At 41.4% G+C, this 18310-nt stretch overlaps 1 protein-coding gene across 3 annotated transcripts; it reads left to right on the top strand.

The window, feature by feature from the left end:
- The first annotated feature begins 1721 nt into the window (after window positions 1–1721).
- THAP12 (THAP domain containing 12) lies at window positions 1722–15089 on the top strand. 3 transcript variants are annotated; one of them, XM_052812433.1, is made up of 5 exons: window positions 1722–1920; window positions 9051–9171; window positions 10751–10858; window positions 11908–11944; window positions 12227–15089. In XM_052812433.1, the coding sequence occupies exons 1-5, from the start codon at window positions 1832–1834 to the stop codon at window positions 14173–14175; spliced, it is 2304 nt and encodes a 767-aa protein (XP_052668393.1). In that variant the 5' UTR covers window positions 1722–1831; the 3' UTR covers window positions 14176–15089. The 3 variants fall into 3 exon arrangements, with proteins under 3 accessions (XP_052668393.1, XP_052668395.1, XP_052668394.1); XM_052812435.1 differs by lacking the exon at window positions 1722–1920 and adding an exon at window positions 6009–6353; XM_052812434.1 differs by lacking the exon at window positions 1722–1920 and adding an exon at window positions 6362–6713.
- Window positions 15090–18310: the final 3221 nt, after the last annotated feature.

Genomic DNA, 18310 nt, shown 5'->3' with positions numbered 1-18310 from the left:
TATGCAAATATATACACATTTTGAAGATAACAGCCGTAACGTGCTTGTGTAGTGATTCAAATGATGCAGTATCAACAGAAGCTCTGGTCAGAAGCAACGGTTCAGAAATATGTGCCATGGTTAATTTCTTTTTAATACTGCCATTATCACATTCTGGTTTTGCTTGTTCAGAACCCTAAGAAGGAGTTTCAGCAAGCATGCACTTTTGTTTGGTGAATCCATTTGGGGGAGAAAAGGCCCTTCAATCTTGGGCAGAAGATGGTCAAAATTTTCTTATTATTTCAGGGTGACTAAGTATATTTTTCCTAAGGAAACAGGTTTTGAGTGTTTTAAAATTCACACTAACATTACGCAGTCATGCTCCTAAACTATTACTGCAACTGAAAATGACCCTGCTCTTCTTGCATTCCCTTGTGTCAGCATGAACACTTATGCAATCTGCACAGCAAATCAGATGGCAGTCACCTGAAATCTAACCTCAAGGTGAATGAGTGTATTTAAAAAAAGGTTACTTAACTGATTAACTCCCTTATACAGTTCACTGTACACGAACATTGGCGATAGCCCAGTAAAGTGAAAGCAGTCAAGTGCAGATAAAGTTATCTTTAGCATTGGCTTAAGTGACTACTCTAAACTACTTAAAAGGAATGAACTCAGCTACATGCCCGAGTTAGAATTCTGGCAAAGAATTAACACCAAATAAATTGATGTTATTAAAATTAGTCCAATGAAATATGCTTTGAGACTCCCTAGTTTGAAGGGCACTTGATGACGAGACTTCCTCACGGAAAAGATGGCTTTTGTCCCACTCAAACAAAAAAAGCTTACAAGTTTTGAAGCCAACCAACAGAAATTTCATTTTTTCTTTATGCACTTTTTTGAAAAGACACGTACGTTGGCTATTTCATATATTTGGATTATGCTTCCTAAAGCCCAACCAACCTCTATGTCAGGATGCCTTCAATATGATTTTAAAGGTATATAAAACATGTACCGCAGCTGAATTCTTACACCATAGCACTATTACACCTGAAACAATTAACTTTCGCCATCAGCGTTTATACATTTCACAGCTACAGTATCCACTCCCCCAAACTGCTAGCAGGCCACATCTGGTGAATGAGTCTCCTTCTTCCCACTATCCAGTTTTCTGTTTCTTTTTTCTAAGCCTTGCTTCATTTTTACCTGTAACAGACCTGACTAGGCATGCTCCCTGTTTGATTATTGCTGAAAACGCTCCTGGTTTCTCTCATTACCCATCCGGGCTGCGGAGCGACGACATCTTCCTAAAAAAACAAAACAGAAGAGAACAGACAAGAGGAAAAGAAAGACGATGACCTCATCCTACACCCTCAGTTCATTTTTAAGCTAAACATACTCAATGTACCCGGAACATATAGATCCTCCTCCACCCCGCCGCGACCCGGCGGAAGACAGGCCGGCCCCGCGCAGCCCCGGCGCCACTACGCATGCGCGGCGCCGCCGTCGGCCTCTCCCCTCTGCGCAGGCGCGCCCTGGGCTGGGCGGGGCCGCTCATCCGGGCCCCGCCGCCGCGGCGCATGGGCACTCTCGCGCGGAGTGGCCGGGTGCGGTGCATTGTGGGACGGAGGCGGCTCTTGTCCCGGCGGAGGGTGGCGGTGAATCCTCCCGGCCGCTCACAGCAGTGTAGAGCCGCTTCCCCCCCCCCTCCCCCTTACCCCCCTCCCTTCCTCCCCCCCGTCCTCCTCCTCCTCCACCCCACATACACACACACACCCGCCCCCCCCCTCCTCCCTCCCTCCGGCCCGCGGATTTAAAGGGGCAGCGGCGCCAATCCGGGGGGGGGGAGACCATGCCGAACTTCTGTGCGGCTCCCAACTGCACCCGCAAGAGCACACAGTCCGACCTGGCTTTCTTCCGCTTCCCCCGGGACCCGGTCAGGTGAGACCCCCAACCGGGAACCGCCGGCGCCGCCTCAGGAAGGCATGAGCGGCGGGTTGGGGGGGGGGGGGGGGTGGGACGGGACGGGACCGCGCTCGCCTCTCCCCTACCCTCAGGCTCCGCAGCCCTCCGCCTGAGGAGACACCAGCGCGGCGGGGAGGGCCTTCCCTCCCCTTCCCCCTTCTTCCCTCTCCGCGCCTCCTCACCTAGGCGGGGACCCGCCGCGGTTACGGGACGGGGCGGGTCGGGTCGGCGGCAGGCCGGGTCGGAAGGAGAAGGAGGAGGAGGAAAAAGAAGCAGAGGAGGCGGCGGGGGGGGGCTGTGAGGGACCGGCGGCCGCCCGGAGCTGCCGGCTCTCCTGGCGGAGGCCGCGCGCGCGCTGTGGCGCCGGGGGGGGCGGGGCTCCGCGGGACCCTCCGGCCTGCGGCGGGGAGGAGGGCGAGCGGCTGCGCATGCGTCGGCGTGGCCGCCTCTTCCTCGGGGGGGGGGGGGGGGGAGTGAGGGTGTGAGGGAATGGTTGCCTGTGAGGGGAGTGGGGGGGCTGGGGGAATGGCTGGCTGTGAGGGGAGTGGGGGGGCTGGGGGAATGGCTGGCTGTGAGGGGAGTGGGGGGGCTGGGGGAATGGCTGGCTGTGAGGGGAGTGGGGGGGCTGGGGGAATGGCTGGCTGTGAGGGGAGTGGGGGGGCTGGGGGAATGGCTGGCTGTGAGGGGAGTGGGGGGGCTGAGGGAATGGCTGGCTGTGAGGGGAGTGGGGGGGCTGGGGGAATGGCTGGCTGTGAGGGGAGTGGGGGGGCTGGGGGAATGGCTGGCTGTGAGGGGAGTGGGGGGGCTGGGGGAATGGCTGGCTGTGAGGGGAGTGGGGGGGCTGGGGGAATGGCTGGCTGTGAGGGGAGTGGGGGGGCTGGGGGAATGGCTGGCTGTGAGGGGAGTGGGGGGGCTGGGGGAATGGCTGGCTGTGAGGGGAGTGGGGGGGCTGGGGGAATGGCTGGCTGTGAGGGGAGTGGGGGGGCTGGGGGAATGGTTGCCTGTGGGGGGGCTGAGGGAATGGCTGGCTGTGAGGGGAGTGGGGGGGCTGGGGGAATGGCTGGCTGTGAGGGGAGTGGGAGGCGTGAGGGGGTGCCTATCTGTTAGGGGTTTGGGGAGCGATGGGATGGATGGCTGTTAGAGGTGTGGGGAGCTGGAAGGGTGCAGGAGCAATGGGATGAGGCAAGGGAGCCCACGCATCGTGGGGAGCCCGCGCAGGGCCAGCACTGGCTCAGGTGGTGGAAGTCTGTCAGTCCTCCTGCGTGTACTGAGGTGATGTGGTGCTGGATGGCAAAAGTGTGTGCGTGACAAATAGGACACCGGCGTGACAGGCAGCTGTCACAAGATTGCGAGGATGATGGTTTGTGGCGAAGCTTCGTGAGCAACAGCAGAAGTGATGGGATATTCAAGTTCCCAACAGGCGAAAAGCAGGGGTGGTGCACTGGTAGAGCAATACCATGAAAAATAAATCATGCGCTTAGATGTAGAAACCCCCATGTGGAAAGAAGCTCACCTTTAAATCTAGACAATGCTCTTAAAATCGTTTTACTTGCTCCTCACATTTTTGGAAGGTGCATGGGCACTAGAGCAATACCAGTTATCTCTTTCCTAACAGTAGGTAATTAAGGCTGAAATTCTTGACGATTTATACATGATAGTGGCTTGCTTCCTTCCTTGAAGCTGCTTGACCTGATTTTTGGAAAATTGCAAAACCCATGGGAATTGTGGGTACATAGTTTTTTCTAAGAAAACAGTCCCCTGTAAGTGATTTCAAATGAAGATACAAAAATCTCATATAGGTAGTAGCTGCTGCTTAAAGCTGTGTCTTCAAATATGTCATCAAGCTCTCCTGGGCGAATGCAATACCTTGCGTTAAAGCTAGGGTAACCAGGCCTCTTTCTGATGCCCATACATGGCAGGTTTTGTAGTACAATCCGTATTACATATGTTTATGCTTTTAATGAAAATTAAAATCGAAATAGTGGATTTCCTACTCTTAACCTTTCATTTGTATGATTCGTTCCTAGTGTTGTCTCTTTCCACCCTCCGTCCTGTGACAGCCAGAGGTTCTTACACAGTCAAAGGAATGACTGCAATTTGTGCGGAATTGAAGAGATTTGGTGTGGTCTGAACTTCAGTCTTAATTTTTAAGGAGTCTGTGCTGTAAAATCTGAGTTGTGTCAAGTTGTGCAAAATTCGTCAATATGTGACAGTTTATTGTATGAAGAAAATACCCCCTTCAGTTTATAATTTTTCTACTGAAATACATTTTGAATGAATGTTTTCCATGGTAGCAATTCAAAGATATGTTAAGAAGTGTGCAGTTAGTTAAATGATGCACTAATTTTAAAGATTTTTTTTTTAAAACGGTATTTCAGAATTAGAATACTACTACTTTTAACCACCATTTGTGAAAGTTTAGAAATTAAAACCCTTTTGAAAAAACAATGCATGTCAGCTACGATGAGTTGGAACAGTATAGATTTACGGATGTTGCTTTTGCAAACATTGAAGTGGATCGCAGACATGGTTTTCGGAAGCATGTACTGGCTTACGTTTCTACAGCGTGTGAGAAAGCATGCTTTCTGAGTGCATGACTACTTCATAATCCCCTTGAAGTAGTTCAAGCTAATATGATTAATGTTCCTGTAACAAAATAATACAAAATAGAGTTAAAATTGACCCTGAAGGATCATCCAGACCTTTCCACTGTCCAAAGGAAGGATAAGCTATACCTAAACTGCTTGTAGCATCTGTCATACTCTTAAAAACATGCTGTGACAAAGATGACGCTGTCTTCACTCTAAGTTCTCTACAAGTTTTTTCCTCCACTAATGTCTTATACCTTTCTCATTTAAACCTATGGTAAAATGTCCAAAGTTGATCATATATTCTATTTTAGCAACAGCATTTAATGACAATCCGTGCAACCTTCTGGCTTTGTACACTGGAGGTTGTTAGTGGTTTATTCTCCTGTTTGAATTACAGAAGTCATCTGCAGTTGTAAATGACAATGTGTTGCTTGTACTGCTTGCTGTCATAGAAACCTCTTACCGTTACAGGTCAGACTGGTCTGGCGAGCAAAGTACTTTATGCCAAAAATGTGGTTGTTGCACTTGGCAGCTTACAGTGAGAAAGTTGAGTATAAAGGCTTTAGAATACATCTTTAAAAATAAATTTTGATTTTTAAAAAAAAAAAATCATTGATAAGAAATACATAGTCCCCGGTAAACTGTTTCTACTACCTTACTGCTTTCAGTTTTTCCACAAAAACTGAATAATTGCCTTTATGTTTTCCCAGTTGAGTACTAAGCATTTCCAGTTAGATATCCCAAATCTGATCTTTCGAGTGTTAGCAACTCGGTGAGAGCTAACTGGTTATTTAAGACTGTCTTCATTTATCGTTGCTACCTGAGAAAACGAGAAGGTTTTGGATGCTACGTAGTCTTTTCATATCAAACATTAATGTAAATAGTCTCTGTTACCCTGGTAAGGATGCATATTTTATAGTTTTATACAGTCTAGGCAGTGATCCCCACAGTAAGATCTGTCTGTTTAACCCTCATTTGTGTTTCTGACTGTTCGTCATGGTGGTTTGAGTTAAGGTGAGGTGTGAGTATTTAGAACAAAATACCTCTTAAGCAAAGAGATGCTGTTCTACTGCAGTTGACCAATACTGAGATAATGTAAATGGTTTACACTCTATCCACACCTCAATAAAACGCCACTTGAGCTTCCATGAGATGTCAGCAAATCTCTGAAAATGTAAACTTTGTGACTGAAGAAAACCTTAAAAGCTAATGGGTGATACCTAAGCAGTGGTGTAACACGTTGCATTGAAATGGCTTTTAATTTGTGCCAAATATTTTGCAACTAAAGCACTTGTACAACAGTATACAGTGTGCCTTTGTTGAATACTAAAAAAAACCTGGTGAAAATTTTATATATAATTTTATTCTAAAATCTTTTTAATTGCTGCTTGGATAATACCATGCAGAGCTGTGCTGGGTGACTTCAGGGGTCTGACCTCCTTTTACTTTGTTCTTCCACTCCTCGTTCCTCAGAGAGCATTCGATTTGAAACCAAACTTGTAGCCAGACTGAAGGGCCGAATTCAGACTCAGATGGAGTTTGCATGTTTGAGTCCAGTCGCATAACCTCCGCTGTCTCCCTCTAGTCCTGTAGCTGCCTGAGAGAACGTCATCACTCCAGCCTTTGTCGGTAGAGTTTCCTAGATGTCCAGAGCTCCAGTTACCGATCCGCTGCTCCGATGGGGCGAGGAGCTTGGTGCCCGTACCTCATCAGGATCCACAAACCGGGTATCTGTGTGCCAAGGGCGGCTTTTGGATCGTGTGCTCAGCGTTGACTTCAGCACAAAAGGCTGCCGCTTTTATCTAACTGTAGGAGAAGGTGGGAAGGGAGAGGAATATTGGATGGTTAATTTAATATTTGTGAGACTCATTTCCTGAGTAAGACCCCTCTGAAGAGCTCACGTTATCTTTTGCCATCACTCGTTAGCCTGATCTGGTCCCTAGCGATTACTAATACCTACATAACTTGTTCTCTGGTTGGCAGCAACATTGGAGGTGAAGGGATTCAGGCTCATTTTTCTCTGTCCTTGACAACTGCGTGCCAGTTCTAGATGCACCATCGCTGCCACCGATTTGTCCCTGTGTGGTTGCCAGGAGGTGATTCAGAGGACTTATGTGAGGAGCTCTGACTTTGCTTCCTGGCAGTCTTCCCCAGGTTCCCTGAGTCACTGAGAGGCAGGTAAGACCACTAGGGTCAGGCTCTTCCTCTGGATACCCCTCTGGACTGAAACCCTCCCCACTAGCTATAGGGAGGCTCATCAGCCTTTGTGACAGCCCGATGTGATCCCCTTTAACGAGTTACCTAGTAATTGGCACCCACTCAGAAAGTATGAGAGCCAGATTCAGTATAATTTGCATGCTAAAGGTCTCCCATGGAAAAAGACTGTGTTTATACTGCTCGGTTAAATGGAGAACGCTCCCTTGTTGGGTGATTGCACTGTCCAGGCAAGAGTGCAAGATCTGTGGTGCCAAAAGACTGAGCAAAGAAACGATATTTTTTTGTTGTTGTTCTTCTTATTTTAAGTCATTATTAAGAATACTATGTGTAGATCTATGAGAGCAATGTTAGAAATTATTCCGGTTTTATGGCACTTGCAGCCACTGGTATTTTGATACTTTGCATGAATGAAAAATTGAGATGCACGAACGGTTCAGCCAGCAGAGATCAGAATCCAAGATTCTCCCCTTTCATCTTCACAGTTGCCCTTTATTGCACTCAGTTAAAGTAGAGGTGATGGTGAATCCACTCAGAGCTGTGGATTTCCTCATTTGGGCTGCCCACCAAAACATCTGATGAGACAGCCTTCATTCTTAAATTGTTGAATAATCACCAATTATTCTTCTCCCTCCTTGCTCCTGTGAGCAATTATTCCACATTTGCAGTCAAAAATCATAGCAAAACTGCTTTCTCGTAACTTCTAGCTGTTTCTTGAGTCAGAACCCATCTTCTTTTTAATTTAGGAATGAAAAAGACTATTTAAAGCCTTTTGGTTTTAAGTGGACCAAGTAATTTTTTCACTTTCATGAATTTCAGCAATGATTGGGTTGTGGGGAGATCTCCCCCACTTTGCCCTACTGAAATAGACTCTTCGTGTAACTTCTCTGCGTGTGGACAGTGCCAACATGTACCAGTTAAAGAAAAAAACAACACAACACTTTAAATATGAGTCCATGTTGAAAAGTATGTAGCATGTTGAAAAGTATGTAGCAAAGTAATGGATTGTAAGGTAAAATAAGTCACTGAGACTCTAGTGAAAGTTCCTTCTCCTTTTTGCTGTAGAATTACTGTGATATTACTGTAATTCTTTATAATGTAGTTGTCTCTGGCATTCTTGAGTTTGTCTGGGGAAGGATTTACCCTAGGAGGAATGGGAGAGGAATACTGGGTGGTTAATAACAGTGTAACCACTCTGTACAGTTAGAATAATGGAGAAATCATCGGTCGTGTTCATGGGAAGGTTTTTAGTCATTTGTATTGTATGTTTTCAACTTTCTGTTTACTTATGTGCCATTGTAAACTGGTGGCTCTGTGATCCCATAAGTTGTAAGCAAGTGCATTAAAATGACGCTGCTGCCAAGGATTATTTTTGCAGGAAGGAAATGGCTTTTTTGTTTAAGCTTTTAAATACAGAGATATCAATAGCTGCTGGAGTCTTGTTAATTTATATTTATATTTTTACTGCACAAATAAAACAGCAGATGAGTTTTACTGGAGTAGCTGTGCAGAATTGGTCTATGCATGCTGTTACTCAAAAATCCATAGCAAGAAAGTGATTGCATAGACCCCATTGGGGGAAATAGAAGCTGACTAGTGCATTTGCATCAATTACTGCAAGTGGTTTACTCACCAGAGGAAAAGGTATCTTGCAGATCTAAAAGGTGCTGTATTAGTAGGGGAAATGTTTCTTTAGCTTTGTGTTATATCTCAGAGAACTAATCCAAACCAGAAGTAAATGTAAAAATACGCATCTAACAAAAACTTACTTCAGGCATGTGAGCAGTGTCTGTAGAATGATTGAATTATTATTTTTATTTCACTTTTCAGAAATCTACTCTAAACTCCCCAGTGACCACAATAAATACGAAAAATGCTGTGTTTTGGAGGGAGGTGGAGAAGACAACTGTTTTAATAGCTGCCTTCAAAAACTTTATGACTTTAGTCTACAAGCACATCTGTTTCTTTTTTAACTGTTAAGATTAAATTCTTAAGAATTAAATGGTCAGGTTTCGTGAGCACCTGCGTTACAATCTGTTGCGTGTGTGAGACAAAGGCAAGAATATATAAATTAAGGGAAAAGATTCCTGAATTTCCTGGGGCAGTGGTAAGTGGTGAACAAAAGGAGAAAAACAAATTTTTAAAAAGATTTGATGGTATGTTACAACGGAAGCTGTACGGAACTTTCCTTAGCCTTGCATAAAGCGCAGGGCTCACTGCACTCCAATTTTGAGTACTGTTTGAAATTGTAGAGGATTTTGTTTCATCTTAAAACTAGCTAATTCTTTTGCTTACATGCAGATGTCAAAGATGGGTAGAGAACTGTCGAAGGGCAGATTTAGAAGATAAAACTCCAGATCAACTCAACAAGCATTACAGATTGTGCGCTAAACATTTTGAGACTTCTATGATATGTAGAAGTGTAAGTAAAACCAAGCATTTGTTTACTGCATCTTGCAAAATGTGAGTAACATTTTTCATCGGAATGCTGCGTTTTAATCTTTTGATTGCCTGGGTAACTGGTCCCTGGGAAAATTAATCTCTTGGTCTTAATTGAGATCATTGTCACGATCCAGGGCACCACACAGACTCACAGATGTTGGCACAAAGGATGAGGTGGAAATGAGCAGTCGGGGAAGAGGAAAGCAGAGCTGCTCCTGCTGGTTTAATATGTTTGTGGAGTACTGGTCTTCACTGCAGTTCGTTCCTCATGCAAAGCAATGCTTATTTTGTTTATTGTCACTAGAAGTTACAACATTATTTAAATTTATTGGGTGTAAGTATGTAAGTTTACGTAGCTCTAATTATTTAAAATCATTAATGTGCTGTTACTGAAGTGTGTACATAGTGTGATTTGGTTATATTACATTCTGTTGTGGCCAAGAGATTTAAACAGTCTTTACGTTTGTCAAGCTTGTGATTCCTGTTATATTTTATCCAGCTGAAATCATGGCACTGTTGCCTGTTAATGAAATAATAGCTTTCAATTTTTCTTGTTAACAAGATAATGTTGATTTTAACAGCTTATGTAACAGTAGGAGATGGTGGACCTGGGGCTCTGTATCAAGTTTTAATTTCTAGGCTGTGATACATAGGCAAAATCAGTCCTTTAGTTACGGAGGATAATTAAAATACACAGGTCAGACTCTGAGCTCCTGGTGGTATTACACGTGACAGGGTCTCTGATTAGCCAGCATCCCAGAAAGACACAGATGAATATTGGGAGTAATTCTGAATCTGAAATGAAGCTTTATGAAACTTGGTTTGTTTAAAATGTATTTCAGTCTAAGGACAGGTATAAATGTCATCAGATAAAATTTTGTACTTAACTGGAAATTAGCCAGTTTAGACAATGTAAGCTTACGGTATATCCAAATACAAAATTTTATTTAAAATATTTTTATTTAACTGCTAGAGGCATTTACATGACCATCTAGAAGTCTTTTCTTCCTCCTGCTCATTTGACAGATAATTTTTCCTTCAATATGATCTTTCATGGTAGTGTTTTGTGGAATTTATAAGTCTCCATAAAGAAGCAGTTGAACATTTTCACAATGAAAATGTTTATGTGATTGTTTCTAGAATTGTGAAAAAAGTGATAAAAATCAAAGCACAATAGTAACAAAATGTTTCCTTTCTGATTCATAAATGTCTTTTTATCCAGAATGTTTATTTTTAAAAATCATAATATTGCAGTAAATTAAAATTGCTGCATTTGGGGTCTTTGATGTGGAGATAATGGGGAGGAAAAAGTATTTGTGGTTTGGGTTCGGGTTTTCTTTAGTATGTCTCTTTTCTTTTTCAGTATTCTCTTGATATCCCTGAAATGTGAATTGCATAGCATAGCTTTCTGTTTGTTTTGAAACGTCAGAAAGTGAAAATACTTAAAAATAAAAAAAAAAAGGGGGGGGGCTTGGCATCTGAATTCTGGGGTAGTTTTGTGCACCCATAGTGAGAACTTTGCAAAGAAATCCCCAATCTAGGTGTCTGTCTGCTTACAGAGCCCTTACAGAACGGTTTTACGGGATAATGCTGTGCCAACTATATTTGACCTTACAAGTCACTTGAACAATCCCCACAGCAGACATAGGAAAAGGATAAAAGAGCTGGTAAGTTTTTCATGTAAGATTTTTTTTTTTTTAATTAATATTAAACCAATAAGGCAAGTAAGTTCATGTTAAACTTTTGTATGAAAGTGTCAAATAATAATATTTAGCACTTGAGTGTTTGCATTTTCTGTACTGCCTATTCCAGTATCTTTTTGTTGATTATAAGTCAAATGCCCAAATATTATGCTGATATAAATTTTATCTACTAAGGAAGGTTTAATGAAGTAATCTGGAAAATGAAATGTGTTGATCCAGAGCTGATTCTGCCTTCCAAAGAAAGCGCATAACTTTCTTTTGCTTGTTATTACAGTGCTAACTTAATGAAACTTATGCGTGGTACCCTGAAATTCTTGCTACATATGGACTGTGATCTTCAGTTCACCTGTTTAACTTTTGAAGTCTGCACCAATTCAGCCATGCTTGTTTTAGCTTATTGTTCTGTAAAGGTGATCCATGTATAAAATCAAGATCAAGAAGTTTTTTGTGGAATTGTGTCTTGTCGATACCTCTTTTGTGTCATTTACAGAAAAAGTGTCTTTAGGTCTCTGTGGTTATAAGTATACTGACAATTAAGAGGAATTCAGCTCCTGAACTCTGCTTATATGTTGGAAAATTACACACAATTTCTAAGTATTTCTTCATGAGTTTGATTGAGTCTGTTTATTGACTGAAAATAGAGTTAAAGACAGTTCTGTCTACTGACAGTGCATGTTCATATTGAAACAGAATTCTTTAATGGAATTTACTAAGAATTATAAAATACATATTGAACAAATTCCTAATATAAGTATGGGAACATCAGCAGTAGTAGCAAACTATTCTCATGTAGTTAGTAGATATGTGTTGTGGCAGCAATAAACAACCTGAAGAAACCTCCTTCTCTTGGACCTTCTAACACTTTTTGGTGAATACTGACACACTTAAAAATGGTCTCATCTACAATATTTGTATCTGATCTTGTTGTGTTTTAATGTTTTAAGGTCTTGTGTAAGACAATATCATCAATATAAGTTGTTGGTTGGTTTTTTTGTTTTTTTGTTTTTTTAAAGAGTGAAGATGAAATAAGAACACTGAAGCAGCAAAAGAGTAAGTGGGCAAAATAATTGAGTTCATAAAAACTTTGTTTACTAAGGCTGCAAGGTAATGCAGGACACGTAACTGTAAGTTTATATGTATCAGGAGTATAAGTGAGTTCCTGCTTGATTCAAACAGCCAGTCTAAACTCTTTCCAAATACTCATTCACTTTTAAACTGGAAACATTCTTCTCTGGACTCCAGTAACTTGAAAGTAATGGGGATAGTAAGGGAAAGCAAATGTTATGTTTTATTCATGTTATCTTGACACTTACAGTATTTTACATTTTGTAGTTGATGAAGCTTTTGAACGGGAACAGGCAACTCAAGAATTGAACGAAAACAATGAACAAAATACTGTCTCGGAGGAAGGAGGGGAAGAACAAGAGGAAGAAGCTATCCCCTTAACACTGGAAGAAAGAGAAAACAAAGATTACCTTAAATCTTTGTTTGAAATTTTGATCCTAATGGGTAAACAAAATATTCCTTTGGATGGCCATAATGTTGATGAGCTTCCAGAAGGTATTTTTACTTCAGATAACTTTCAGGCTCTACTGGAATATAGAATAAATGCTGGAGATGAAGTTCTGAGGAAACGATTTGAGATGACTGCAGTCAATCTTGAGTATTGTTCAAAAACTCAGCAGAAGCAAATGCTTGAGATCTGTGAAAACTGTGTTAGAGAAGAGACACTGAGGGAAGTAAGAGACGCACACTTCTTTTCTATTGTCACCGATGAAGTAGTAGACATAGCAGGAGAGGAACATTTGCCAGTGTTAGTGAGATTTGTTGATGATTCTCATAATCTGAGAGAAGAATTCATAGGGTTTTTACCGTATGAGGCTGATCCTGAAATTTTAGCTGTTAAGTTCCACACGACTATTACTGAAAAGTGGGGTCTAAACATGGAGTACTGTCGAGGTCAAGCCTACATCGTCTCCAGTGGGTTTGCTTCTAAAATGAAGATTGTGGCTACAAGACTCTTGGAAAAGTATCCACAAGCTGTGTATACACTGTGTTCCTCTTGTGCCTTAAATGTTTGGCTGGCAAAATCCGTTCCTGTTGTTGGTGTTTCCAATGCAATGGGAACAATTGAAGAAGTTTGCTGTCTTTTTAATCAGTCTCCACAATTACTAGTAGAACTGGACAATACAATTTCTGTTCTTTTTCAGAACAATGAGGAGAAGGGTAATGAGCTGAAGGAGATCTGCCGTTCTCAGTGGACAGGCAGGCATGATATTTTTGAGGTTTTAGTGGACCTCATGCAAGCATTGGTACTGTGCTTGGATGCAGTAAGCAGCGACTCATCTATTAGGTGGAACAACTTTATTGCAGGTCGAGCATTTGTACTTTCAAGTGCACTAACAGATTTTGACTTCATTGTCACTATTGTAATTCTGAAAAATGTTCTGTCTTTTACAAGAGCATTTGGGAAAAATCTCCAGGGACAAACATCAGATGTATTTTTTGCAGCTAGCAGCTTAACAGCAGTGTTGCATTCTCTGAATGAAGTGATGGAGAATATTGAAGTTTACCATGAATTTTGGTTTGAGGAAGCAACAAATTTGGCTGCAAAACTGGATGTACAAATTAAACTCCCAGGTAAATTTCGCAGGGCACAACAGGGGAACTTGGACTCTGAGGTAACGTCAGAAAATTACTACAAAGAAATCCTTAGTGTCCCCACAGTGGAGCATATTATTCAAGAATTAAAAGATATGTTCTCAGAACAACATTTAAAAGCTCTTAAGTGCTTATCATTAGTGCCCTCAGTCATGGGGCAGCTCAAATTCAATACGTCCGAGGAGCATCACGCTGACATGTACAAAAAGGACTTGCCTAATCCAGACACACTTTCTGCTGAGCTTCATTGTTGGAGAATCAAGTGGAAGCACAGAGGAAAAGATATTGAACTTCCAGCTACTATTTATGAAGCACTTCACTTGCCTGACATAAAGTTTTTCCCTAATGTTTACGCATTGCTTAAAGTCTTGTGCATACTTCCAGTGATGAAGGTGGAGAATGAAAAATATGAAATAGGACGAAAGCGCTTAAAGGCTTACCTGAAAAACACCTTGACAGAGCAAAGGTCAAGCAACCTAGCTTTGCTGAACATAAACTTTGATATAAAACATGACTTAGATTTAATGGTGGACACCTACATTAAACTCTATCCAGATAAAGTGGAATTTCAAGAAGACTTTATTCCCTCAAACAACTCTGAAGTAGCAGAAGATGCTTAATTTTTTAAGCTCTAACCAATCTGTTGAAACAGCTTTTTCTTAGCTAAGTTTCAACACCGAGGAAAAAAACTGTGAAATCTAAAAAAATCACTGCAATTGTATTTCCATTTTAGGTCTCAGACTGAAGAAGCTGTGTCAGTGACCCAAATTATGTTTTGTTAGTCTGCATTAAATGTGTTATGCGAACAAAACCAAGCCTGAAAATAAGCCCATGCTCTTGGCAGAGGTGCTTTCTACCTTTGATTGACTTCACTAGGTACTCGTTTACTTTATTGCATCTTGGAAAAAGTACATTGTGATTGTAGATCTGATGGGGCTGTTACATATTCACTCATTAATTAGGATAAGAAGAAAACCTCAATGTTAAAAAGAGTATAATCCATTTCAGTTCTGTTACTTAAGATTTTATTCTTTTTGAAAACTTAAAAAAAAAAGTCTTTGGTGTATATTTAATTGGCATTTTGGAGAGTGGATTCAGCTATTGCACAGTCCTTGTGCTGTGGACTGTTCTTGGTGTAAAGTGAATGTTAGTGATATAGAGGTACGTTTACGGTTTCATTGGAAGAGTCAACCTCTTTAATCTCTCGATGATTGTTTACATTCCTTTGTGTGAGACACAAACCTTTTTTTTTCTTTAGGCTTTTAACAGGCATGGCAGGAGTAAATTCTTAAAAGACACTAAAAACTTAAAATTTATTCCACAAATGTTTAAATCTGTTCATTCTATCCTGACTCTGACACAAACCCATGCATCTTATTGTCTGTTTATTCGTAAACTCACCCAGGAAAGATTAAAATAAGAGTTTGTTGTTTGTCTAGAAGTAAGATTGAAAATATTGCTGTTATTTTTGGCAAGAATAAAACATTTTTGTACAGTTTATTGCAATTTAAAATAAAATGTGAATTGCTTTTTACGTAGTATTGAATTTCTTAGTAAAGCTGTGCCTCTGAGAATGTGTATTCTTTTGTAAGGTACCTCTTAGTTTTGGCAATTTTTTCTCCATTGTTTTTGGAATTCTGGTGAGTGGTATTGTCTTAAGACACAGGAAACTTTGTGTAATAGCGCTTCTGATCTGTATGTTCTGCTGAAGGTTTTTTAAAGTATTTTGAGATAGCACTAAATACAGTGCTTTTAATTGTGGAAGTTCTCTCTAACTGAAACAGGCAGAAAGCGATTAAATTTGGAATGGTTCAAAAGTTAAGTTTTGCAGCTATCCTGATGCATGCCAATTTTATAACTTACTTACAGTGTTCCTTTTATGTACTTTCCAGTTGCAGTGGGAAAGGCCCCCAGCAACAGAAGATTGAATGATTGTAGAGACTGTGACAAATACAGTTCTTAATGTTTTAATGCAGTCAAACAATAAGAATAAATTTGAAAAAAAATCCACCTTTACTGAGTAAGCTTAGATATTAAAGTGGTGATGTACATCTTAAGAAACGCTTTCAGGAGCTTTTATTTGCATTGGAGTAGTAAAATTACTCGTAAAAAGTATTGTCTTTTCTTTCCATTGCTATTTGTGTATGCTTTCTGGCGTGCTTTCATGTTAATGCAATTGTTGCCTCAATCAGTAAAAAGTGTTTTGGCTAATAGCTTGCTCTATTCCTCTGAATACATGAAAATAGCCCAAGTCTATAGTAATGCTATTTAAAAAAAAAAAAAAAGGCATTTTAAAATTAGAAATCATACAGAAAATTGTCTTTTTTTTAAAAAAGATCTCAATTACAATTTTAATAAAATAAATAAATAAATGGATCTTTCCCGTCCTGGGAATGTCTGTGAGTTCCCCTGCTAAAGACAGCAACGCGAGGTGGTCATGACCTCTGAGATTGTGAGCCCCATATCAATAGTCGGGTTGGATGAGCCCAGGCTTACAGGCGTAATCGGAGAAGGAAAATTGATACCCAGTGCCATATAATTGGCCAAAAGAGCTGAAGACTACTTTCTGACTGTGTAAATGAGATCTTTTTGACCAATGTACTGAGACAAATTGAAGAAGGGAAATGCAGTAAAACACTCCTGTAGCTACTGAAGTGTCTTCTGGAGCTCAGCTGAGACATACAGTTGTGACTAGCGTTGCTAATTAGCTGGCTCCAAGAGCCTTGATTGCTTGGTGTGCTTGATCATTGCACTGCCTTTCACAGAGGTGTGTAAGATTGTCTGTAATCAATCAAAAGCTCCTTATTTAGCCTATTTGGATTGTCCTCTTGGAGAGGAATGCCTCATTTTCTAGGCACGTCAGTGCATCACTTAAGAACCTGTGGCAGGTAGTCTGAATAGTGATGGCTTGGCAGGATGCAGAGGAGCAAAGGAATAGCAGATTGCAAGGCTAGGTACCCCTTTAACTTAAGAGCTTTGTGTGGAGGAAAACCATTCACTGAAACTAGAGTGGCTCCCATCTTATTTCTGGGGGTGCAGAGAAAGGGTGCGACTGAAGTGGAACCCAGTAATATAATTTTAAAGAGAACACTTGCTAGAGCAGGTCAGAGACTGACAGAGAAGTGTCTGAAAATGGGACAAATAATCACTGAAGATAAATTTTGATTCCTTTTTTTTTTTTTTTTTAACTCATTCGTGAGACAGAGGGAATTATCATCTCAAATATCTTGCCAGTTCAGGGCAGTGTGTATTTCCAGGGTGTATCTGAGGTATTTACCTTGCTTTGACCTGGCTTTCTGGCGCATTCTATGTAATGAAGCAATAGGTCTATTTAATTTATTTTAATTGTCACTGCTGAGATATAAATAATTTTAGTGAAAGTGGATTTTCCTTAGCTGCTCAGCTGATTGTGTTTTGTAAAAGCAATGCTTGTGTGAATACACAAACTCTATTTCCTTTTCCCATGCACAGAGTTCCTGTTAGAAACCACTATTGCTTTTTCAAAAAGTGGCATGTAGCTTTCTATCTCCTGTAGTCTTATTTCTATCACTGGCTGCAGAAATCCTGTAACCGCTTATTTGGCTGCCAAGGTTCTGCTGTAAAGAAGCAGAGGACCAGAACCACTTAATGATTCTGGGTGCAGCTATCCTGTTCCCCCCGTGCTCTGTTTCTGTGAAACACTGCAGATCTGTTGCCAGAAACATCCCAATTACCCTAAGAAGATGAAAATAAATCTCTTTATTGGCTCTGTTTCAAGAAACAGTTGCTAACGTAGAATAACAATAGGTGTTATCCCAAAGTAGGCTTAACATTCAGTAATTTCCAGACCTCTAATGCTCCCTACTTTCCCTAAGGAAAACAGTTCTTAGAAAGAATAGCAGTCTCCTCAACATTTTGCCTGGGTGTAAGTAGTGACACATCAGCAAAAAAAAAAAAAACAGTTGGAAGTTTTAGATCTACAGCAGCTTCAAAATATGTGTGTGTTCATTGTAAGTTGTCTTTACTTTGCAAAATAACACTGTTAATCGAATAGAATTGAATGTGCATGTTCCATAATGTAGTAATTGTTCATTTTATTATTGCCATAGCTGTCCAATGTTTCTATTTATTTATTTTCATGTAGCAAGCTTGCTTTTTTTCTTAAAAGTGCCTGTGTGTCTTCTGTTTTAGCTGGCAACAGATATCCCTGGCAGTGTCCTTGAAGGCAAGGCAGGTAGTAGTAAAGTTTGTTCAGTGGGACTGAGGAGAAGCAGTGCAGCAGTGACAGAGCAGGTGCCCGTGTAGTCCCCTATTCCTCTGCTTTGTAGTGTCCCACAGTTAATTAAATATGTCCGTGAGTAACTGTCTGTGTGACTGCCCGTGTGATCTTGCAGTAGGTGATGCTCTTGGGTTGCAGTGGCTACTGTGTAAGTGTTTTGCATAAGGCTCCCAACGACACCCCCCCCCCGTGCACGTTAGTTGATATCAATGCTCTTTAGGAATAAATTAGTTTCCTAGTTGTAGAACTGGGAGTACAGACTAAAGGGTGGCTTTTACCATCCCCCAAAGCCACCCGTGCTATCTACAGACCTCCCACAATCCCGTGGCCACGTGCTCCATTGGCAGAAATGCTCTAACAAAATATTTGTGTGGGCAGCAAAGGATCCTTCTTGCAGGGAAGCCACGCTGTGAGCCTGCAAGCATACCCTACGGAGTCCAGACTGGATCGCAGGCTTCCCTTGCAGCAGCTTGAGGAGAGGGGCCTGTTACAGCTCC

Source organism: Harpia harpyja, chromosome 17 (assembly GCF_026419915.1).
Source record: "Harpia harpyja isolate bHarHar1 chromosome 17, bHarHar1 primary haplotype, whole genome shotgun sequence".
In the NCBI taxonomy this organism is placed as follows: Eukaryota; Metazoa; Chordata; class Aves; order Accipitriformes; family Accipitridae; genus Harpia; species Harpia harpyja.
Note: the sequence above shows the minus strand (reverse complement) of the source record. Positions and strands in the feature narration are given on the sequence as shown.

Bases quoted from the DNA above. Each gene is read 5' to 3' on its own strand.
- THAP12 (XM_052812433.1), top strand. From the start codon at position 1,832: ATGCCGAACTTCTGTGCGGCTCCCAACTGCACCCGCAAGAGCACACAG. The intron at 10,859-11,907 runs GTAAGTTTTTCA...GTTTTTTTAAAG, and splicing joins GGAAAAGGATAAAAGAGCTG to AGTGAAGATGAAATAAGAAC. The intron at 11,945-12,226 runs GTAAGTGGGCAA...TACATTTTGTAG, and splicing joins AACACTGAAGCAGCAAAAGA to TTGATGAAGCTTTTGAACGG.